The 24293-nt window shown below is 43.3% G+C and overlaps 1 protein-coding gene across 1 annotated transcript; it reads right to left on the bottom strand.

Moving 5' to 3' along the window:
- Positions 1 to 306: 306 nt before the first annotated feature.
- On the bottom strand, positions 307 to 19805 carry LOC146610751 (phosphatidylinositol 4,5-bisphosphate 3-kinase catalytic subunit gamma isoform). The gene is made up of 12 exons (XM_085344200.1): positions 19590 to 19805; positions 17143 to 18326; positions 15348 to 15954; positions 14663 to 14728; positions 12571 to 12796; positions 10858 to 10952; positions 10117 to 10260; positions 9618 to 9708; positions 7356 to 7486; positions 7139 to 7250; positions 6790 to 6947; positions 307 to 564 (listed from the first exon to the last, which is right to left on the bottom strand). The coding sequence occupies exons 1-12, from the start codon at positions 19803 to 19805 to the stop codon at positions 307 to 309; spliced, it is 3288 nt and encodes a 1095-aa protein (XP_085200326.1).
- Between the last annotated feature and the right edge of the window lie 4488 nt (positions 19806 to 24293).

Genomic DNA, 24293 nt, shown 5'->3' on the forward strand with positions numbered 1-24293 from the left:
ATTTTATTGGTGGTCATATTTCTAAGTACACCATATCCTTTCAGTTTTTCTTTCTTTTTTAGAGTCTAGTTTTTATTTGAGTATTATATGAGAATTATAACCCTTCTACAGATTTTACAATAAACAGCAGATTCTAAGTATTTACACTGTAATTATGACAGATATCCATTGTTTATACACAAGTTTCCCACCCCCTTACTTCCTGTAAAAACAGCCCAAGGCTCAGTGATATTACATAAATATAAAAAATACACCTGTAAAACTAAAACGTTCACTTATTTTTAAGGCAGAGCAAAATGCATTAGTCTACTTGATGCCTCCCATCATGTGGATCCAGAAGTTGGCCTGCACAGTCCAGCCCAGCTTCTCACACTCAGAGATTTGTTGGAGAAAGTGCTCCCTGGCATCTGCCTCATTCTGCTCCTCCTGGAGTGCCACCCGCAAGTAGCGCATATCCTCTGCAGCGCTCAGCTCTGGGATGCCCGTGAGCAGCATGAGGGAGAAAAGAGTCACCAACAGACGAGAGTGGGAGCGCAGGGAGAGGTATGCTTCTGTGCAGGTGTCCTAATGTGGGTGTTGGAGGCAAGAAAAGATAGAATAACAAAGAAAAGCAAAGATAAAACAATAAGGACAGCTGAAGTTTAGATTTTTTCTATAATTCTAAAAGTGGTATCGAAAATAAGAATCAGGCTTCTTTTAATTAGTGTGTGTGTGTACTTCTGGAATAAACTCAATTGGCATAAATCAAAAGTCTTAATAATGGCAGGTCAGCAAGGAGAAAAGCCTCTGCTTTTAAATCAGAACACTGCAGCCTGCCTGCAGTTTCATAAAGACTGCATGGACAAGCCAGAAGTCAGAATTATATTTTTGGACTGAGATGAGATCAAAACAGAGCTTCTTGGGTTCAATGAAAAGCATTTTGTTAAGAGAGAAGAACACACATATTTTGTTGGAGTTGGGCCACGACTGCATGCTTTCATCATTGAACAAAATTGAATGAAGTTTGAATTATACTAGGAAATTAGAATTTCTTGGTCTTGTCTTGGTATTAGGACACCTCCGGTTCTGGTTGCCGCCCAGCTCACTATGCACCTGACCCCTACGGCGCCTCCTGCGGTTGGTGGGCCTGCAGGAAGATGGGCCCATGGCCCTCTTTCGGAGTGAGCCCGGCCGGGCCCCATGGACTAAGGCCCGACCAGGCACTCCCCCTCGGGCAGCCTCCCTGGGCATGGCTCCAGGCCGGTCCCGGTAACCCTATCCCGGGCAGGGTGAATTGTTCCCTTGATGGTCTTCTCATAGAGGTCTTCTGAATCGCTCTTTGTCTGGTCCCTCACCCAGGACCAATTTGCCTAAATGCCCCCAGACAACATAGCCCTTGGGATCCCTGGGATACACAAACTCCTCCACCACGGTAAGGTAGCAATTCGGGGAGGGGGGCCCGCATGGCCGGCAATAAGACGGACTCGTTCCTAGGTGGTGATGGGCTCCGCCAGGGCTGCTCTTTGTCACAGATTCTGTTTGTAATTTTTATGCATAGGATTTCTAGGTGGTCACCTCACCTTTCACCTAGGTGGTGTCAGAATCTCATCTCTGCTTTTTGCGGATGATGTGGTTCTGTGGGATTCATCAGGTGATGGCCTCCAGCTCGCTTTGGAATGGTTCATAAACTAAGTGTGAAGATGTCATGGTCCTGGGCCATGTTGGCCCAGTATTCTTAGTTTTCTTGTATGTTTGGATTTTGTTCCCTATTTAGGCCATGTTTCCTGAGTTGCCCTGTTGTGTTGTTCCCTAAGTGTTTTCCCTTCGTGGCTTTTACCCCCTGTGTGCCCCTCTGTGTATCTGTGAGCCCTCGTCTCTCCTTATGTTTTATTCCATGTTTCCCCTGCCCGTTATGTCTAAGTTCTCCCCGTGCTCTCTCTCTCCCCCCTGTGTGCCCTCTGTGTATTTATGAGCCCTCGTCTCCCTTTGTGGTTGTTCCATGTTTCCCCTGCCCGTTATGTCTGTGTTTTCCCCGTGCTCTCTCTCCTCCTGTCTGAACCTCTGTACTTCCTGTTTGACTCTGCCCGTCTCCCGTCAGTGTTATGTTCACCCCGCCCTGTCTCGTTATGGTTATCTGTGTCAGCTGTGTTCCCCGTGTGGTCCCACTTTCCTCGTTAACCCTCTGTGTATTTCTGTCTGCATCTCCCTCTGTTCGGCGTCGCGTTCTCCCTCATGCTGCGTGGATTTCCCTGTGTCTCTCTCCGAGTATTAGTTTATTGTTCCCAGTTTAAGTTTTGTATTTTCCTGTCATCTTGTCAGCAATAAAGCTGCCTTTTGATTTCATCCCTTGAGTCCGTGAGTTTTGCGATTGGGTCCTCATCCTGCCTGCCACGCAGCGAGCCATGACAGAAGAACGCGACCACGACATGGACCCAGCAGCTCACAACCCCTCTGCCGAGCTCCGTGAGGACCTGATTTACACGGTGGAATACCACTGTCAGGAGTGGGGAGCGCTGCCAAGAGGAGGATACCGGGCCCTCCGCCTACAGAGGATGGTGTCCGGACTCCCCTGGTTATTCGGCGTGCTACACCCCCACATCCGGGACTTCCTCGTGTCCACCGTAGGCATCTGCCCGGAACTGCCTCTCCGGTGGGAAGAGTCGGAGGACGTTCAGCCCGGTCCGCTGGAGGATTCGCGGCCCGGCTCAGCTCCTCCCCCTTCCCGGAGAAAACGGCGTTCACGCCGCCGACACCCACCGCCACAGCCAGACCCCGAGACTTCTGAGTTGCCAGCTGTGGTGAGTGGAAGGGACAAACAGGAGTTTCCTGACTGTGGGACTGTTTATTCCGGGGCTGTGTTTTTTCACTTAGCTGCCCAGCCAGAAGCGCTAGCTCCGTCTCCTGTATCCTCGCTAGCACAGTCGTTAACTCCACCACAAGCTCCGTTTTCACCCCTACCACCACTTCAGTCTCCTTCGGTTCAGTCTGCCACTCAGCTACCTCCTCAGTTAACCTTAGCTCAGTTTTCCCCAGCGCAGCCTCCCTTAGCACAGTTTCTAGTATCACCTGGTCAGCAGCCGTCTGTAGCACACTTCCCAGTGTCACCTGGTCAGCAGCCGTCTGTAGCTCAGTTTCCTGTGTCACCTGCTCAGCAGCCGTCTGTAGCACAGTTTCCAGTGTCACCTGCTCAGCAGCCACCTGTAGCCCAGTCATCCACTCAATCACCAGTACCACTTTCCCCCCAACTGTCACTGCTACCTCTAGCTCAGTCTCCTGTGCACTCACCTCTGGTTCATTCTCCCGTGAAGTCATCAACTCCACTCCCACCACCTCCGTTACAACAGACACCAGTTCAGTCCCCTGTGCCAGTGCAGACGCCCTCAGTTCAGTCTCCCGTGCAGTTATCTATTTCACCCGCGTGTCCGGTAGCTCAGCTCCCCGCGTCTCCGGTAGCTCAGCTCCCCGCGTCTCCGGTAGCCCAGTCCCCAATAGCAGTACGGTCTGCTCGTCAGCTTAACATTCAGCCAGGGGACCCAAATCTCTCTGGCTCTGCATCAGCTCCTGCTGGGAGCTCGGATGAGCTCATCCAGGACTCCGCGGCTCCCGCGCCGCCATCTACCTCGTCAGCTGGGGGGCCCGAGGAGCCCGTCCGGCTTCCCGTCTCCGCTGGAGGGTCCGAGGGGCCCGTTCAGCCACCCGTCTCCGCTGGAGGGTCCGAGGGGCCCGTTCAGCCACCCGTCTCCGCTGGAGGGTCCGAGGGGCCCGTTCAGCCTCCTGTCCCCGCTGGAGGGTCCGAGGGGCCCGTTCAGCAACCTTCCTCGTCAGCTGGGGGTTCAGGAGAACCACACCAGCCTCATGCCACGTCTGCTGGGGGGCCCGAGCCGCCCATCCAGCACCATGCCACATCAGCTGGAGGGCCCGAGGAGCCCATCCAGCCACCTTCTGCTTCTGCTACGCCTGGTCCAGCTTCTGCTTCTGCTACGCCTGGTCCAGCTCCGGCCTCCGCCTCTGCCTCGCCCGGTCCAGCTCCATTCGAGTCTTCATCCACGCCTGGTCCAGCCTCCGCCTCTGCCACGCCTGCTGCAGCTCCGGCCTGTGCTTCGCCTGCTGCAGCCTCCTCTTCGCCTGGTCCGGCTCCGGCTTCAGCCTCATCTTCGCCTGGCCCAGCCTCAGAGTCTTCGTCCTCGTCTGGTCCAGCTTCATCCGAGACTTCATCCTCGTCTGGTCCAGCCTCCACCTCGCCTGCTGCAGCTCCAGCCTGTGCTTCGCCTGCTGCAGCTCCAGCCTGTGCTTCGCCTGCTGCAGCTCCATCTCCGCCTGGTCCGGCCCCCGCATCGCCTCCGCCTGGTCCGGCCCCCACATCACCCACACCCGGTCCGGCCTCTGCATCGCTTTCAACGTCGCCCGGTCCAGCTTCGGCCTGTGCTTCGCCCAGTCCGGCCTCAGCCTCAGCTCCTGCTTCGCCGTCGTCTGGTCCTGCGCCCACCGGGCCATGGCCAGCACGCCTAACATTGGAGAGCCGCCGCTGCCTTCCGCACGGCCGGCCCCCTGAACTGCTCCGTCGTCTCCTTCGCCGCCGCCGCTGCCTTCCGCGTGGCCGGCCTCCTGAACTGCTCCGTCGTCTCCTTCGCCGCCGCCGCTGCCTTCCGCGCGGCCGGCTTCCGGACCAGCTCTGTCACCTGTGCCACCTGCCTGGTCGGCCCCCCGACCGTGTGACCCGTGAACTTTTGTGCCGGTGGGCTCTGGGTCGGCCCCCTGAACTTTATTTGAACTATGGTCTTGTGCTCCTGTGTTTTCTGTTGTTCGTTTTTATTTCCTGTTCTGGTCCCTCCGTCCTGGTCCCCCGCCTCCCGCCCTGGGTGGGTTGTTTTCTGTTTTTGTCTTGGTTCTCGGGTTTTGGCTGTCGGGAGCCAGCCCTTGTGGGGGGGGGGGGGGGGGTACTGTCATGGTCCTGGGCCATGTTGGCCCAGTATTCTTAGTTTTCTTGTATGTTTGGATTTTGTTCCCTATTTAGGCCATGTTTCCTGAGTTGCCCTGTTGTGTTGTTCCCTAAGTGTTTTCCCTTCGTGGCTTTTACCCCCTGTGTGCCCCTCTGTGTATCTGTGAGCCCTCGTCTCTCCTTATGTTTTATTTCATGTTTCCCCTGCCCGTTATGTCTAAGTTCTCCCCGTGCTCTCTCTCCCCCCTGTGTGCCCTCTGTGTATTTATGAGCCCTCGTCTCCCTTTGTGGTTGTTCCATGTTTCCCCTGCCCGTTATGTCTGTGTTTCCCCGTGCTCTCTCTCCTCCTGTCTGAACCTCTGTACTTCCTGTTTGACTCTGCCCGTCTCCCGTCAGTGTTATGTTCACCCCGCCCTGTCTCGTTATGGTTATCTGTGTCAGCTGTGTTCCCCGTGTGGTCCCACTTTCCTCGTTAACCCTCTGTGTATTTCTGTCTGCGTCTCCCTCTGTTCGGCGTCGCGTTCTCCCTCATGCTGCGTGAAGAGTCGGAGGACGTTCAGCCCGGTCTGCTGGAGGATTCGCGGCCCGGCTCAGCTCCTCCCCCTTCCCGGAGAAAACGGCGTTCACGCCGCCGACACCCACCGCCACAGCCAGACCCCGAGACTTCTGAGTTGCCAGCTGTGGTGAGTGGAAGGGACAAACAGGAGTTTCCTGACTGTGGGACTGTTTATTCCGGGGCTGTGTTTTTTCACTTAGCTGCCCAGCCAGAAGCGCTAGCTCCGTCTCCTGTATCCTCGCTAGCACAGTCGTTAACTCCACCACAAGCTCCGAGTATTAGTTTATTGTTCCCAGTTTAAGTTTTGTATTTTCCTGTCATCTTGTCAGCAATAAAGCTGCCTTTTGAGTTCATCCCTTGAGTCCGTGAGTTTTGCGATTGGGTCCTCATCCTGCGAGCCATGACAGAAGAGGTGGGAATGAGAATCAGCACCTCCAAATCTGAGGCCATGGTCCTAGCCGGAAAAGAGTGGAGTGCCCACTTCGGGTCGGGGATTAGTTCTTGCTCCAAGTAGAAGAGTGTAAGTATCTTCGGGTGTCGTTCACGAGTGACGGCAGAAGGGAGCGGGCGATCGACAGACAGATATATCACTGCTGCTGCAGTGATGCGGATGCTGCACTGGTCTGTTGTGTTGAAGATAGAGCTGAGTGTAAAAGCGAAGCTGTCAATTTACCGGTCGATCTACGTCCCTACCCTCACCTATGGCCACGAGCTGTGGGTAGTGACCGAAAGAACGAGATTGCGGATACAAGCGGCAGAAATGGGCTTCCTCCGAAGGGTGGCTGGCCTCTCTCTGAGAGACAGGGTGAGTACTTCAGCCATCCGGGAGGGGCTCAGAGTAGAGCCGCTGCTCCTCCACATCGAAAGGAGCCAGTTGAGGTGGTTTGGGCATCTGACAAGGATGCCTCCTGGGCGCCTCCTGGGTGAGGTGTTCAGGGCATGTCCCACCAGGAGGAGGGCAGACCGAGGACCCTGGGAACGCCTTGGTGATCCCTTGGACAAGCTGGAGAAGGTGGCTGGGGAGAGGGAGGTCTGGGCTTCTCTGCTTGGGCTGTTGCCCCGTGACTCGGCCCCGGAAGCAGAAGATGGATGGATGGATGGATGGATGGATGGAGAATTTCTCTGAACTTTCCCTTCTACGCTTACCTTGGACAGCTGTTTATTGACAAAAGAATTAAGAGAACTAACGTCTTGATCCTGACTGCCACAGCGAATTACTAAGGTAAAAGGTTGAACTCCACCGAGAAGCTAACTATTTATGGGACCTGTTAAAACGTTTTCATGCAAAGCTGGACAAATAATAAAGCCCTCTTACCCTAAAACGCTGAAAGTAGAGGCTGTTGCGACCATCGACCCTGCCCATGACATACAGGAAGTCAGGTGTGAGGACGAAAGGTGCTCGCTCCCTTTTCACGCCAAGAAAGTGCTTCCTGTTACCCAGGATGTGTCCGAAGTCAATGTGAAACAAGTTCCCTGAGAGGCAAGATTACTTCAGTTTTTTCTAATTATCAGTTAATTTGTTCATTTATGAATTCATTTTATCATGCAGCTTGTTTCAGAGGACAAAAAGCATCTGTCATTTCATAAGAGGATAATAACAAATCAGTAAATAACATGTGATAACAGTAGCCAATAAGGTGTTTTCAGTGATTTGTGCTGCTTACCGTCTTCTCTGATCATGATGTTGTCATTGTGTCGATCGCCTATACCCAGTACATATGTGGCCACACAGTAACCAGCACAGGAATTCACAAATCTCTCCACGTTCTTGAAGTGCTGCAGTCAAATAAAATCACAACAGTTTCACATTTTAGTTATTTTTTTTTCCTATTACTGAGGGAAACAACAGAAAGGACCTGCGATTGCTTTTGATTTACTCACAATTTCCTGTAGTGGACATTTGGACTTGAGCCACTCAAACAGAGCATTATTTTTGAAGGCTCCAGTTGCTCCTCCTTGGCTCCTCTGGACCGCAGCGATCGTTGTTGCATTCCTCACAATCTCAATCATACCTGATGACAAGGACATTTTCATTTTGTGCTTCATCTTTAAACATGTGTTTTAAACTTCAAACACAGAAACCTAATTCCAGGGGGTAAAAAAACCCTCTCACAAAACACTGTTACAAAAACATGACACTGTGCAGGTGCAGTGGTTGCATGTTGATCCTCTGCCATGTGGGTGGGTGCTTTTTTCCCTCCCACAGTCCAATAAGCAGGCATGTTACATAATTTATTATAGTAAACTGGTCATAGGTTAAATTGGTAAATTGATAAAATACTATACAGAAAACCCCATAACAACATGTATAAATAAAAATTTGGGGCGATAGCTGTGGTTGTGAAAAGTCTTATAAAAATGTCCTAGGGCCTGCCTTTTGTAAACACTTTACTGATGAATTTATGGGCTCAGTCACTTATTTTAGGTCAAATATAATAAAAGAACGAGTCCAATTTGAACATTTTGGACATTCTAAGGTTTAGATTGTTCTCTGTTCGGTTTACAGATCAGAGATGGATCCACTCCCCTCTCATTTTAAATGGAGAAAAGGTGGAATCTGTCTCCACCTTCAGGTTTCTGGCACCCACATCTCTGCTGATCTCACCTAGACCAACAGCACCAACACCCTGGTAAAGAAGGCTCAGCGGTGACTGCACTTCCTCCGTGTCCTAAAGAAGAATAACCTGGTTGAGAAGCTGCTGCTCACCTTCTACCGCTCCACAGTGGAGAGCGTGCTCTCCTGCTGCCTGGGTGTTTGTTATGCAGGGGACGCTATTGAGAACAGGAAGGCTGTGCAGAGGGTAATTAACACCGCCCAAAAAATCATTACCTGCCTTCTGCCATCCAGGAGACCATCTCCAGATCCTCCCGTCTTAGGAAAACTAGGGGCATCACAGGTGACCCCTTGCACCCCGCCCACCACTAGTTTAACCCGCTGGCCTCAGGTCAATCAGGTCCCACACCTCCAGACTCACCTACAACTGTCCAATCTGTAATTTTCTCTTTTTTTGTAAATATTTCTCTATATGTCTCCCGTTTGCTATTTATTTCAACCTCCTACTGTCGCCAAAGTGCTTGCTCATAGGGGTTAATATGATTGTTGGGTTTTTCTCTGCATGTATTATTGTAGGGTCTACCTTACAATATAAAGCGCCTTGAGGCACCCATTGTTGTGATTTGGTGCTGTATAAATAAAATTGAATTGAATTTGACTATTTATATACACAGTGACAATAAAGGGGTATTCTGTTCTCTTCTGGTTATTTTTATGACCGTTTTTTTACTGCTTACATTTTTAAACAAATGTCTGTACTTTGTGTTATTGAAATGTTGCATGAAAATTCTGGGTAGTTTTGCTCAGGATAAACAGGTTACCTTGTATTAATGTCGTGAATTGATAGCAAAGTACTGTGTTGGACTGAAACAGTGGCTGTGGTGGTCAGCTGCTGTGGAGCTTGGGTTAGATCAAGTGTAGTAGACATTCGTTTACAAATGAACTGACGGTGCTTAGATTCAGTCACTGAATTCAGTCTTTATACAGTGTAAAATCTAATTAGTTCTAAATAGTTCTCAGTTGCCTTAAGTAAAGCTTACGTAAGATGTGGGCAACGTATTCATTATGAGTAACCTCAGAGCTGTGATCTGCATGTCCGCTGATCACAGCTTGTCCACTAAGAAAATCTACTGGAGCTGACATTATGGGCTGTCAGTATTTTCCCCACGCTGAGCCACTACAACAGATCAGCCCCCATTTATTTATTTTCTCTTTCACTGCTTGTGTCCTAAATAACAGATTGAGATGATGATGAAGAAGTAGAATTTAGATTTGAATAACATTTTTATCTTCATGTACTAATATTACTTTTGTATTACAATAATATAGCAGATACATTTCAGAGCCTGTACTCTTTCACTTTTACTTGAGTAAAGGCGTTAAATCAGTAATTCAGCTTTTACTGGAGTGTTTTTAACACCAATATCTGTACTTCTACTTAAGTACAGAATGTGTGTACTTTTGCTGACTCTGTAAACAAGCTATTAATTGATTAGTAAATTATATTAAGTATAACTTCAACAACCACTACTAAAAAGAGCCATCCAGTACCAACTGTGGACACTATTAAAGCACACTAATGCTGATACCTATGTTGTGTCCAGTGGAGATGCAGCCATATGGAACAAGATTGAGGTCCAGGGATTTCTCCTTCCAGATGGAGTCCATCAGCACCAGTGCCTAAACAGAAATATGCAAACATTCATGTGTCTTTTCAACCTGATGTAAAACTACGATAGACTTGAGGTTTTTTTTAGCAAAAAAGTAAAGTTGTGTATTTTGGGCATACCAAACCTGTTAAGTATATAACCTAGGAGCAACACAAAAAATGAAAAACTGAACTGGTCCAAGAATTGAGCCCTGAGGGACAAATAAAGGAGCAGCGCAGAAAAAGATACGTAGTTATTTATATGAATTTTAAATATAAGGGCTGGTCAGATAAGTATGAAGTACCGTATGATGGAAGTATGAAGTACTGTATATTCACCTTTTCCCAAGCATGTAGGAAATATTCACACACAAAAAAATCAGTATTCATATTTGAGGAAGAGAATTCAAGTAATCAAAGTAACAAAAGATCTGTCTGACCTGAATGACCAGCATGTCCTGTCTGAGGTCATCCCCCTCTTTGAAGATTATTCCAACAGGTGTGGCGGAGGTAGGCGATGGCATGGGAGAGAACTCCAGCCACAGAGGCTTCTTCTTTGAGGCCATTACTTTGCATTTATCGAGCTACATCACAAAGAAGTAAAGCAGACCGTTTTGTTTGTGTGGGATATTTTTCTTCACCACAGCCTTTTTGATTTAATCAACAACAACAACAAAAGATTACATATAGCTACTTTACTGTGGTGTACTTATTGTAATCAGGAAAAACAGAATAAGTAACAAATTTATGTTGAAGAAAAGTTCAAGTAAGTAATTATACTTGAATTATATGAAGCAGACAGAAAATGTGATGCAAAAAACAAAAACAGGCCAAGGAGGAATTCACAGTGGTCTACTATAATAATTGTACTGTAGAAATTGATAACATTTCCTCAACTATGTACAAAACTACAAGCCTGACCAAGTAATTGCACATCTATCTGTCTCCAGTTCTTAACCTGAAACATCATCACAAAGAGGTTGCCCTTTTGATGAAAAGGTCAACCTCTTGCATTGTTTATAAATCCTGCATATAGTAAACTTAGAATATAAGACTAAACCACACACAAAATGCTCAAATGCAATATATAAAAATATACCCAACATTTTTTTATTCACCACACTTTCACATAACCCTAAAGCTCAATGTACAAATAGAGACAGAAAGCCAGCAAAGCTTACCAGGATCCTTCCACATTTAATGCGAGGGTCAAAGGGCAGCAAGAATTCATTTGGCAGGTTACTGTCTCTAAGAAGTCCCTGAAGCCGGAAGGGAGCTACAGCAAGATCAACAGATATAATTTAGTGAAGTGGTTTAACAGTGAAACAACAGCTGCTTTTGGGGATTAGAGTCCTTGGTTTCTGAAAAGTTGCTATAAAAACATCTAATGCATTTCAAGGATGTCTTTCCTAGCCTAGGTAGGGATAGAGCTTCTGTTATTCATCAGCTGATGAACACCAGGTGTGCAGCACTACTTCATCTACATACAGGAACCCAGCCATACGTAGCCATACACAGATGGGATTTCTTCATGTATATTAAAATGGAACTCAACACGAGGCCAGCTGGAAGAAGCTTTTCCAAAGTACATTCAAAGTTACATGCAAAGCTTTGCTAACCTTCTACAGCTGGTAGATAAATAATAATGTAGTAACTTGGAAACAATAACATGCAAGAACATAAAAAAAATAACCATAATTAACAAGAAGCACTCAGAGAGTGCCTCGGCCAAGGTAGCTCACTCTCTGGGCTGTGTTTAGTGTGAAGGGATTTACTTTTAATGAATTTCATTTTATTTGTTTTTTGGGTTTTTTTGTTTTTTTAAATGTACCTACATGACATTGGCAGAGCCAGAGAGGAGTTGTATTGTGTTTACAGACAGAATGATGTGGGTGCACCTAAACGCTACCACAAACATAAATTCCTTAGCAGAGGTAAAAATCGAGGGAAGTTTAATAGGTCATCTTAAAAATGGCCTTTCCAAAACGAAATGCTTTTGTCACGCACCATGCAAGAACATAAGAACAAGGAAAGTATTTCAGCTTGCATTCAGATGCAGAGGCTCAAGGACTTTTACTGAGAAGCCAGTGGAGCTTACATTTAAAACCTGAATTATGAGAGTATTATATAACAGAACATAAAGGAAAGTATAATAGGTCCATTTTAAATTTCTATCTTAAAAAATGAATTCTCCAAAGAAACGCTTTGTTGTGTTCCAAAGTAATTCGGATTCAAGGATGAGTGGCTGTTTTTTGATTAAAAAACAACAAACAAACAAACAAACAAACAAACACAAAACAGGTAAATCTGCATCCTTGCTGCCTTTAATTAATCTGAATATTTTTTATGACTCTTTATATGAACTCTATTTTAAGCTCTTTAAAATGCATTTTCACTCTTTTAGGAATTGATCAAGTTTTGTTAATGTTAAAATGTGTTAGGTGAGAGATGGCATGACAAAAATGGCCTGCAGGGTGAAGTTCCTAGATGAAAAGGAACATACAGGCTCATTCAGTTTTGCCAGAAAACATCTTGATGATCCCCAAAACATGTTATGTACCTGTTTTGCTGCCTCGGGACCTGAAAGACTTGCTGTGGTAAATGAAAGTATGAATTCTGCTGTAAACATTCTGAAACAAAAACAAGCTGAAGTGCACTTGGCTCTGCAGCAGGAAAATAGGTCCACCCAGTAGGTCCACCTCTGAATGGCTTAAGAGAAACAAAATGAATACTTTGGAGTGGCCTAGTCAAAGTCCTGACCTGAATCTGATAGAGATGCTGCACCATGATAAAACATTCAGTAAAAAACAGTGAAATAAAATTAAATTATATACTTTTAGCTTTTTAAAAATAAAATTTTGATATATTAATTAAGAAAAAATGATGCTCCCTACTTGTAGAATCAAGGTTGGTCTTGTCAGGGTACAGGTTTTTAATGATGACAGCGACCTCCTGCAGGGCCTCCACCGCCTGGACCTGCTGGGTGAAGCTGTCGAGCATGGCCTGACCACAGCCCAGCAGGTAGGCCTCCAGAATCACAGCCATGCGCTGTCGGTAATACGGGCACCCTGCTACCTCACTGCGAACGTACCAGAAGAAGAAGTGTCCGATTCTTTTGCTCTGCAGTGAAAGATGTGAGTGAGTCAGACAGCGTGAAACAGATCTGGTCGCAGTCGACATCTTACTGGTGTAAAAACATTCATTAATGTTCCAGCAGACTGAAACCTTTATTAAACTCACCTGAAAAAAGAAAAACTTTTAAATGAAAGGTATTATTTTTATTCACACAAAAACCTGATCTTTTGATGACTATTGTGAATGAAAATACAAAAATAGATAAATAAAAAGAAAGAAAGAAAATCAGATCTATGATTAAGCTTGTCACAAACTTTTTATAAGCTGTGAGCCAATCATAATTGGGAGCTACTTTAGTGCTTTTGTATAGTATAAGTATAAAATCGGATTTGAGCACAAAACATCAGGATTCTTGTGCAGATTCTAGAGAGTCAAACACTGTTTGTTATTGTGGACCGGCACACAAACATAGAACCTAACGGGGCTATATATTATCTAAGTGGTACCATAATGCTTCAATTCTCAACAGGCTCAATTCTGCAGTTTGAATAAAGTTCCCCCAAGGAAACATTTCCTTGATTTTCACTGATACGCAGAGACAACCAAAAAGGTGAGATGATGGTGTTGGACAGCAGTGTGGAATTTCCAGAGTTAAAGTCTGCAAAGTCATTTTTGCAGATGCTGACTAAGAAAAAACTTCAGAGCACTGTTTCTGAAACATTGAAATTAACACAAATACATCCCCGTGACATCAGCATAGAATAAGAGGTCATCTGACAGGATCCAACACCATTGATTGATCTGGCCCAGAGAGGTCGATGACGCGAGTTTCTCTTTAAAAAAGGTGCGCCCGACACCTCTCTCTCTCCTTAAATGACTGTAGCACAATTTCTTCCTGTTGCCTGTTGCTCTTCTATAATGACCATTATTTTTGCTGTGAATACCGCCTCGTACTCTGGAGTGCATTCCCACAGAGCTTGAATTGATTTTTCTGGCATCACTTAGCATTGAAAAAATGACATGCTGATGTGTACAGAATAGAGCTGATTCCATTCTGATTCACAAGGTCCTGACTCAATTCAACTTTGACTCAGTCAGAAATATTTAAATTATGATCATTTATCTTGGATATTTACTGTTCAAAGAACCCTTTAAACTTTGTAAATTAAATATATTAATTTCCAAATTAACAACAGATCCTAAAGCAGTTACAATATTGCAACTTTTATTCAACTTTCACAGTATTTCACCTCCATTTTGCACGCCTTGCATATGGCTTTGCTTTTGTCCACTCTTCGCTGTCTTCACAGTTCTTGAATCCAAATACAGCTGCCGAACATCTGTCTTAAGGCTTGTGGCACCAGGTCACTTAACTCTTGCATGGCTTTCTCTTGTCAACCTCTTGCAAGTCTCATACACAGCAAAATACATTTCTATTTGAAAAATGTAATTTAAGGATTTAAGGAATCAATATCAGATTATTTAAAATTCATTTGAATTGGGAAGTTGATTTTGATCCCTAGTACAAAAATATCTAGTAAGAAGGTGTGTGTGTGTGTGTGTGTGTGTGTGTGTAAGAGAGTACATTTTTTAGCCTTAGCTCATTCTTGGTATTTTTTCTATAGTCTTTGTTACTGTTACTATGACAACATGTGGCTGTAACTTGGAACCAGGGATGTGATGCTGCGATTGCTACAGTGCCGTCTATGAATTGTATTTGTTAGCCCACCCACCCATTCTCACCACCAGCCACCACTGCAAGTGATTATTTAGTTTCTTTAAGTAGGTTTTGTTTTGTCTCTCTTCATTAGAAAAAGACAAAAAATAATAATTTTGTCTGGCAAAAATATTCTGCTGACAACCTTGTACATGCCAGTACTCTGCAGTCACAGTGGATGCTTCATGACTTACCCGCAGAGCTCTTTGGATGAGGTACCGAGCGAGGAAACTGTCATGGTAAGGTTCCACTTTTAGGATCTGTAAGAGTTAAAGGTGAAGGAAAAGGTCATTGTCACACTTTAATAGTCATTTTAAGTGATTTTACAAATATCCTTAAATAGTGGGATGGGGGGGATGGTTAAAATGCTTAAATGTGTTCACATTCTACTGGATATATTTACATGACTTAAACAAAAGGTGAATGTTAGGCCTTATGAAAAAGAACAGAACAGAAATGTGGAAAGCATCTTGGAGTAAGGATCAAAGGGAAAATAAAACATGAAGCAAAATGAAAGCTGTCAGAGAAGAGATAAGTGGGTGATGTCTAATGTAACCAGTAAAATCTGATAAATGTCATTGCATTGGTGATGCATTCCACACAGACTCTAAGAGAACATTTTGAAACAAGTCTGTGGCTTCAGGGAAAACATTTGCCAGTTTAGATTAGCAGTAATCATGATTTTTTTATGTATTGTAATTGTAATAAAAAAAGCAACACATACAGTCCTGATGTTCAATAGAATGGGGAGTGGAATAAAGACAGATTCACTTTGCAAACTAAACAGGTAGTTAATAGTAGTTTAATTATTTCAGATGACGTTTTGCGCGTCACGCAATATGAATGAATCTGTTTATCAATTTTCATATAAACACATACCTGCACAAGCTGAAGCAAATACTTCAACACATCATCATTCGACAGACTCTCCAGTCTCTTCACTGCCAGTCTCCTGATAAACTCGTCTGCAAAATCCATGCTTAGTAGCTCCAATGCCACTGTTACATCCAGTTCCTCAGGTTGCCAGTATCCCAGTAGCCAGTGAACATCTTCAACCGAATTGCGGTTCATCCAGTCAACATTACGCAAGTACTGGGGTAGACTGGAGGCATAACGGACACTTTCCTCCCGAAACCTTCTGAGGCATGGCTTTTTGGTGTTGATGGCTGTAGTTGGGGATTTGAGAGTTACACTGTCAGCCAGTGAGTTTGCTGGCAAAGAATAGCTTTTGATAGGCAAGGGTGGGGGGACATGAGATTCGTGATTCTCACGTTCTCTGGAGTTGGAACATTCAGAGTTGGTAACAGTATTTGGGACAACCACAGGAAAGCTGTAGCGGTCTAAAAGGAAGCTGATAGCCATGGAGTCAGCTATGTCTGGGTTAGTAGCAGTTGACAGCTTGTCTGCTTGGTAGGTGATGGCCTCATCATCCAGGCCAGGGTGTGACCACATGTGCAGTGTGTAGGGCCCCTGGCTCAGAACAGACCTGCAGGGATAGGTGGTGTCCCGTGTTGAAACCGTGTAAATAATAGTTAGTTTTACAGTACTGCAAGAAATGTCTCGACGTTCTCTCAAATGAAGAATATAAGAGCACAAACTGAGATGTCAGATGGAGTAATAATAAATACACATATGTAATAAATAAAACATAAATTAATAAATGAATAATAAATAGAGACCTCAAAACCAATGTTGACACTAAGGTTGGCAACACATGCATACACACAAGTATATGCATCTGTTACCCAAATGTTATCAACATTTTGTAGTTGTAAATAAAACCACGCACATGGACACACATGGATTTGTAGCAGTTGCAAAAGACTGGGTCCCTACTTCCAAACAACCTACTTCATGAACTGATTAGACTTGTAACTCTTGTCCAGATACTGTGAAAGGATGAAATTCGGCTAACTCAGAAATTTCACACCTGTTAAAATTCCATACTAACATCCTATTCAGCGCATTCAAATATTAAAGTTTCTTGTGTGCCTGAAATGTATCACGGCAAAACCTGTAATAGACACGCCGGTGCACCATGTCATTTGATGCTCTGCCTCTCAAAAGCAGGAAATGTACACGAATGCAGAAGTTGCAGTAAGCTTCAGTTACAGCAGAGGGTTTTATTTTATTTTAAGCCAACAAAAAATTCATTAATAAAAGCATTTACACAGACATTACTAACACATTTACACGTAATACATATAAGCCACATAGCTTAATCGGTTAATCATAGGTCACTAGCGACTTTATGGCTTTAAATATATTATCTCCCCCTGCTGGTACTGAAAAGCGTGAAATGGACACGGTCGACCGGCGTGCCTATTACATGCTTTGCCGTGATATCGTGGTGTAGTACACCAAATGGAAAATAAGCATGTGCAAGAACTATGGGCACTGAAATGGCATAAACATCCAACAATGCAACTTTTGTGTGTATTATCTTTGTAAAATGTTTGTCATTGTTATTCAGATTTGTGGTGTTACCATGGTATCATATTTTGGATATTATTGGTATACTTAATTAATAACTGGCTAACACTACAAACTAAGCATGACTTAACAGGAGAGCAGAGATTTTTAAATGACAGTTTTATAGCTAACTGCTTATGTATGTTTTTCCCTTATACTGTTAATAAAGATATTTTGGTTAAATAAAAACAAAAATCCGCACCTGTGATCTATGAGGAGTAGGTTGACAAAGTAGAGCACTTTTCCTCTCCCTTTCAGCAAGTCTATTGTTTTGTTGCTTGAAGGCGATGGCACTTTTGTTGCAGCAGACATGTCACTAGGACTTTCGTTAATAGTGAGACCCAGCTTAGCTCCACGTGGCAGATCCCTAAGAAGAACATCAAAGTCCAGCCACTCATTCCACAGCACTTCATCTGAAAGGGGCTTGGGAATGGAGGATACTGAAGAGAGGACCTTGTTACCATGGAGTATGGATGCTTCAACATAAACAGACTGAGGGCATTTGCTTGGAAGTTGTGGGATATCAAATCCAAGCAATTTGACTCTGAAATTTCTGTTGCAGTCCCACAAGGATATCATGAAGATGTCATCCAAATCCTTCCCTTTAAGGCTGAGATCATTGTGGGAACTGAACTGGCCGCTAAAACCATCAACAAGTGGCCAGTCCACAAATTTGACAGCCTCCGAGGGAAGCTGCGACACAGGGACAACAAAGAGGTGAAGCTCTTGGTTGGTTTTCAGGCACTGTCGCACCCAGAGGAAATCGTTCAGGGCGTAGTCTCCAGATAAAAACTCCTCCCTGCCTGCAACTTTCAACACGAGATTGTCAGGCCCATCGTATTTAATCCCTCGGTCATTCATCACCCTTTCAAAAACTTTAAGAAGTAGTTGTGGTGTTGTGCTGAGGTCAGCCTTTATGCTGAAGCTGATCCTGCTCATGTAGTGGAAAGTGACAGGAAAGTCTCTGTTCTGCCATTCTTGTAGTTCTTCTGGTAAGGCGGTATGCGTTATCCAAGGCTCTGTGGCATACAACTTGTCATCCCGTTTCTTCAGCTCTTGTTTCCTAGCAGATGCCAGTTTCCGACGGGTGAAGGTGAGCTCACCAAGTCTATCAGATGCTTCTTTCTCCAGGTCATGTCCGATCAGATAAGTCAGGCACTGCTGTTGTTTCTCGTTCTCCTCTGGATCAACTGCCACAGGCGGTTTTACTATTATGTGTGCTGATAGGCAATGAGGGTCATTACGTGACCATGGAATGTCTAATGTCCTGATAACCTGACAGTCATCGTAGGCTTCATACCAGTCGCCACCCCTGGCATAGAGCAGGCTGTATTTCTCGGGGTCCAATATTGCAAAAGGGTCTGGGTGGCAGTTTTGCTCCTGTGCCTGGAGGCATAGAGTCATATACATGAAAAAATAAATACATACAATTTTTGATAACTGTAGTCTGAATATAGTGTTGTGCAAATGTCTTGATCATTTCATTATATTTTGCTCCAAAGAACAAGAAGATGAGATAACACTTTATTGATCCCACGGCGGGGAAATTTGTGCGTTACCTCAAGCTGGGAGCTGAGTAACAAGCTGCCTACTGTGGCGGCATCTTGGAAAAAAAATGCTTCCTTATAATTGTTTTTTCGCCAGGGTTTCTGAAATTCTTGTAAAACCTTTCTTCGTTTTTAACAGTACTGTAAATGCTTAAGCATGAGGCACACTGACAGCTATACTGTAAATAGCTGATAGTGGGACTATGCAATACCATGTCATATGAGCATGCAATCTTAGTTTAGCATATTAGCTAACATTTGCCTTTTAGCTAAAAATACATAATATTTTAGAAGCCAGCTAAATCAGTTGATAGTTCCCATGTACGGTTTGACGATAAAGCAACGTAGAAACTTCTTTTAGCTGCTTCCTTTTTCACAGAGGGTGACTATGAGCTACAGATATTTCATTTGGCAGATTTTTATATTTAATGTATTTCCTGATTCAACCACAAAGGTAAATGGACTGTTTCTTATATAGCACTTGTCTACCTGCGTGCTTTAGACAACTTGCCTGATTCACTTATAAACTTTTTAAAATGTTTTTTTCCTCCATAAGAGCTTTCTATCTAACATTCACACAAATTCAGTGGGTGCACCAGAGTGCAACTTGGATCCAGTCTCCTTGCCCGAGGATATTTGGCATGGAGACTGAAGCAGCCGAGAATTCAGCCACCAACTTTAGTTGATGACCCACTCTGCAGCCACCCCAAACAAGGGATGGACTTAGTTATGGGCACATGTGTTATTGACTGTAATGAATTTGCTACATCCTTAATCATACTCTGCTTTATTGTTTATTGTACCCTCAGTGAGACCATAATGTTCTTCGTACTGTACTAGCAAACCAAAAGCTCAATGGGAAAATGTTTACTAAGGTGAACCTCACATTTATTGACTTCTCTAAGTTTGAATTTATTTTGCGAACAGACCAGTCTGCACCGCACCCACCCCAGAGCACCAACTTCCATTATAAAGAAACTAGTTTTTAGGAACTGCGCTATCAATTTCACTTTATAGACCCAGAACTACATCCAACACAGTCTATGAGAATAAAAGGAAAACATCCTTTGCACGAAAGACCACTCAGTGCAGGTTTACATACCTCCATACAGATGCGTAGCCTCAATTGGTAGACACTACACTGTGCAGGGAGGGTGACTGATATCGGCTCGCAGCCCAAGCTGATATCCTGATCCTCATCACCAGGCTTAAACTCACAAATAAACTTCAGGGTGTTCTCAAAGCAGCCTTGGGTAGACAGTCTTCTTACACTGTCTATAGAGTGTGGACGGGTTGGCCGATTCACAGCAGCATCCATTGGGACTTTAAAGAGAGCCAAGCTTTAACAAAACTCTGATTTAAAAAGAAAAACTCATACAAAGGCTGGTGCTGATTAGTTTGGGTCCTCTGGTGGAGCGCACGCAACTCTGCTTATCTGACAATGTAACAGTGTGTATTCCCTTTTTGTGACTGCTCGGAGACTTCCTCATTCTTTTGTGCTTCAGTTCTCAAACACCAGTGATGTTATTATTAATAGCAGAACATTTACTGACAATGTAACATAGGTAACTTCCTTATTCTTTTTTGTACTCCAGTAACAAATTATAATAGCTATTCTGACATTTTCACAACTAATTATGGACAACATGCTACAGTAAACACTCCTGGACTAATACTGTTTAAGAGGGAAATGTCAACTTCTGCAATTTAATCACAAATTAAACAGGTCAAGCTGGGCAGAATTACTGTTTTTTACAGTAATACACCAAACCTGTTTGGGTTGTTTGGCTTTCTGTTCTGTGTAGAATGTGTTGGTCTACTGGTTAAAATAGCTGAAAGGTGTCCGTCAGTATTTTTAAATGTTGTTTACTTTACTCTTACTCATATCATTTACTGAACTACACTCCATCAAACCATGCTATTGTTTTGTATGCAGCACAGAGCAAATTCAAAGCCTTTGTAGATACAAATCAGTAAAAAAAAATAAAAAATACAATTGGTAAGAGTTTCCTGAAAAGTGTTCGATAGTTGTTTGGTTATTATTGTTATTGTTGTGGAGGCTAATATTAAAAACTGAGAATAAGAATAGGATGAAGACATAGTACAGTATTTCTTTCAGGATAAATAATCACCGTAACAAAATGAAACTAAAAACAAGTTTCCAATAATTTATAGACACAGTTACCATTCAGCCACAAACATGACTCAAGAAGGGGGAGGGTGTAGAGGCTGGACTGGAACTGGGCCAAAGACTGCCAAGCAGCTGAAGTCATTTTCCCGCCAGGAGGAAGAAAAAGACCGGCTCAACAACTAGTGTGACGCGCATGGGTGTCATATGATTAACTTGAACCTTCAGTTCAGTACTTCCCTTTGGAGGGTTTGAACACTGCTTAATGAATCACTAAAAGTAGTTTCAAGGGAGAAAGAACATCTCAGAGAGGGGTTGATTTGGAGCTGAATAATGAACATTTAGTTATCATGTGTTATTGGACACTCCAACAAGAAGGAAAATGACTTTATTTTATTCTCAGTGCTTTATTACAGAAATGCTGTGACAATCAAATTAGTTTGCCCTTTTGGGGAATTTAGCACATCTAAAAGTACTTTCAGCTACTCCGTTATTTTCCAAGGGCCTGCACCAACAAATGTATCCCTATTTTGATTTCCACTCCATTCCCACCCCGACGCAATCTTGTCATGTATCTGGGGGTACACTAACTAACTTGTGTCGCTTTCTGATCTCAAACTGTGGTTCGTTTACATGCAAGGTAAACATGTTAACCTGCACACCATGAGACCGCAGCAAGTTTGGCCGACCTATTAGTGTAAAATCTGCTTACATATCGAGCCAGAATTATGCCAGAAGCTTGTTGATGGCTACCAAAAGGTGAGGTGCAACTTACTAAGAATCATCACAACTGTAAGCATGTATACAATCTGTTCAACATTATACTTATGTAACAAAATTACATGAAACATTTGCATACAATCAAATAACTTAAACAGTCAGTCATCTTTAAAAGCTAAACTTGCATGAATTGAGGTAAATGTACTAATTTAAGTAATTCCTTCTTTTGTCAGTGATCTCTGTAAAAAACCTATAAAATGTCAGCGTACAGATACGTTAATTTCACATGCTTGTCGTGCAGACACAAGACGACCATTGATCAACTGTTTTCAACCATTTTAATAATTTCCTTTTAAAGATGACACACATCTGTAACAAATGAATTCACAGTATCTTCACAATAGTGCTTTAACACAATCCAAACAGAAATCTAATCATATAATTACCTGCTAATTTTACGAAGCAGATTTTCTTCGTATGGGTATAGCTTATTTTTTAAGGGTTTTAAGAATGCAGGTTTTACTGATCTTGTTGTCTGACGTGACGCTTTGTTTGCCATCAGGTCTTCGTGTCATCATAATGCGTTTTGTAATTCCTGATTGCAGTGTGAAAATACTTCTTTGCAGTTTTATATACTAGGGAGTAGGTATGAGAACACCTTGCAGTGCTTTGATTAATCTGACTGCCAAATAAGTTACAGTTTTGACCTGCAGGAGATCCTAAATAGTTCAATAGACACTGTCACAACGCCTCTGTATGGAGGCTAAAGCTGGAAAATCATAACAGGAACATGGTGATGATAGAATAACGTGTAAATCAATTACACTTGCTCATTTGAGGATTAATATTTCACTTTAAAATATCAACAATCAGCAGTTAACAATTATGACTGAAAAATCTTCAACAACAACTGAACTGGCTAAAGGATTGATTAAAAACACACATTTGGATGTGACTGATTTACAATGTAGCAACAATTCATGTACGTAACAGCACATTTTATAAGCAAGACCACATTTTTAAAGGTTATCACCAACATTTTTTAAAATTAAGAAACAGCAATGTTGATGACATCCCTTTTTTAAACTTTAGCTGTCTGTTGTTGAGTTCCTTTGCATTCGTATGGTCTCAGTGTATTTTTGCCATAAAGACCCAACACTTCCTGAAAATAAGCTGACACAGTTCCCTAACTTGTCAAGACACATTTGAAATGGTACAACACATAAAAACTAGCCATGCTACAACACATGTAACCGCAGTGTAATAAAAAACTAATCTGCTGTTGTTGGTTAAACAGGGAGGATAGGTGGCAAAACGACCCTTCAAACAAACACAGTCAACATTTATGTTCCACATACACTCAAAAGATATTTAGAGACAAAATGCTGACTTTAAGTCATTTGATTACATGTAAGGTTTTGGAATGCAATCTTGAAAACTTTTCCAAAGTTTTACATGTAAACCTTGGAAAAATTAAAGCTCATTCTGGACAAACAGGAATGTAAAATGAATAGTTTGCTGTTTTAAAGTAATTTACAGTCCTTAACTTGATGAACGACAACATTTTTGTTATGTAACCAGGCAACTCTCTCCAGACCTTGTTCAGACTAAAATAAGGCTAATTATCAGTGCAGAAAAAAAAGCCTGCATCTTGCAAATCTGGCAAGACACGATCAATGCTGAAAGATTTACACAGGTTCCAGAGCAAAATATCAGATCTTTTTAAAAGAAAGGCCTTGCATAGTTCAGCCAAACAGTCATGGCTTTGTAGTGAATGAGTGTGGGCGTTGAACTGGCGGGCCTGCAGGCCACACCTTTTACCAGCTGAAAACATTTGTTGCATCATGAAACTATGACAGCGCAGCCTGCTTTGATATGTTTGATATCTTTTCTTTCTTCTATCAAGAATAAAATACAGGCTTGCAAGCTTTTCAAATCATAGGTACAGTCGCTTTCTTGCTGAACAGTGAAATGCTGTCCGATGACTTTGTGTGAATCTGCAGATGATTTCCTGTTCATACACAAGAGCTGTAGCTTAGCCTAAAATACATCTCTTAATTCTTTATCAACTTTGTACATTTGGGCATGACAAGAACACTTAATGAAGGGTCCATTCCCTTTCAGCTCTTTCTCTGCTGAAAGGGAATGGATAAAAGAGATAAAATAAAATAAAAGAGAAGGCTAGGTACTGTAATGAACAATTTCAACTCAAACAGAATGTGCTGTAATCAGGTTATTTCTGGCCTGCAAATCAAAACTCTATCTGAAGTTGCTTATATGCTTCAAAAAACGGAAAACACGGTACAAAAATGCTCCCACGTGACAGTTTGCGTGCAGACCTAAAGAAGAGTGTCTGCAACGGTGAGGCACTGATGCTTTGGTGTTGCCACCAGCCTGCTGACTGACCACACAAAGCGCAAAATATTTCTGAAAGCACTGCAGCTACTTTAAAAAGAGGATGTCCTTCAACTCCTGCAGCATTTGGCCACAGCTTTCATTTGTCATCTTTTGAACACAGTATAAACACACGTATAAGCGACACGACACAAAGCTACTTTAATATCAAAGGCTAACGCGATCACTGCAGGGACTTGTGCTCCACAACCTCACACACATCACAGGTGTTACGGGGAGTACGCTACCTGGTTCTCCGCTGCAGCCTCTCTTACCTTAGAGCAGGGGTGTGCAACATAAGGCCCGGGAGCCAGAGTTAGCCGGCAAATACTCCAATCCAACTCACTAAACAGCTTCGGAAAATGTCATAGAGGGCATCGACTTCAGACTTTTGTATTGTCATAGGTTTTACAAGTTTTCCTACACTGTTAAAAAAAACATCTTAAAAAAAACAGTAATATTCCAGCAGCTGGGGCGCCAAAATACTACCGTAAAATAACAGAAAATAACTTCCTCATAAAAATATGGTTATTTCCAGTAATGACAATACAGGTTGTTGCGCTA

This window comes from Diplotaxodon limnothrissa, linkage group LG20, assembly GCF_057381915.1.
Source record: "Diplotaxodon limnothrissa isolate DT_005_m linkage group LG20, D_limnothrissa_male_GT1.1, whole genome shotgun sequence".
NCBI lineage: Eukaryota > Metazoa > Chordata > Actinopteri > Cichliformes > Cichlidae > Diplotaxodon > Diplotaxodon limnothrissa.

Coding starts and splice junctions, on each gene's coding strand:
- LOC146610751 (XM_085344200.1), bottom strand. CDS start 19,805: ATGGATGCTGCTGTGAATCGGCCAACCCGTCCACACTCTATAGACAGT. Junction 15,955..17,142: donor CTACTCCTCATAGATCACAG/GTGCGGATTTTT, acceptor CTATCCCTGCAG/GTCTGTTCTGAGCCAGGGGC. Junction 10,261..10,857: donor TTAAATGTGGAAGGATCCTG/GTAAGCTTTGCT, acceptor TTTGTGATGTAG/CTCGATAAATGCAAAGTAAT.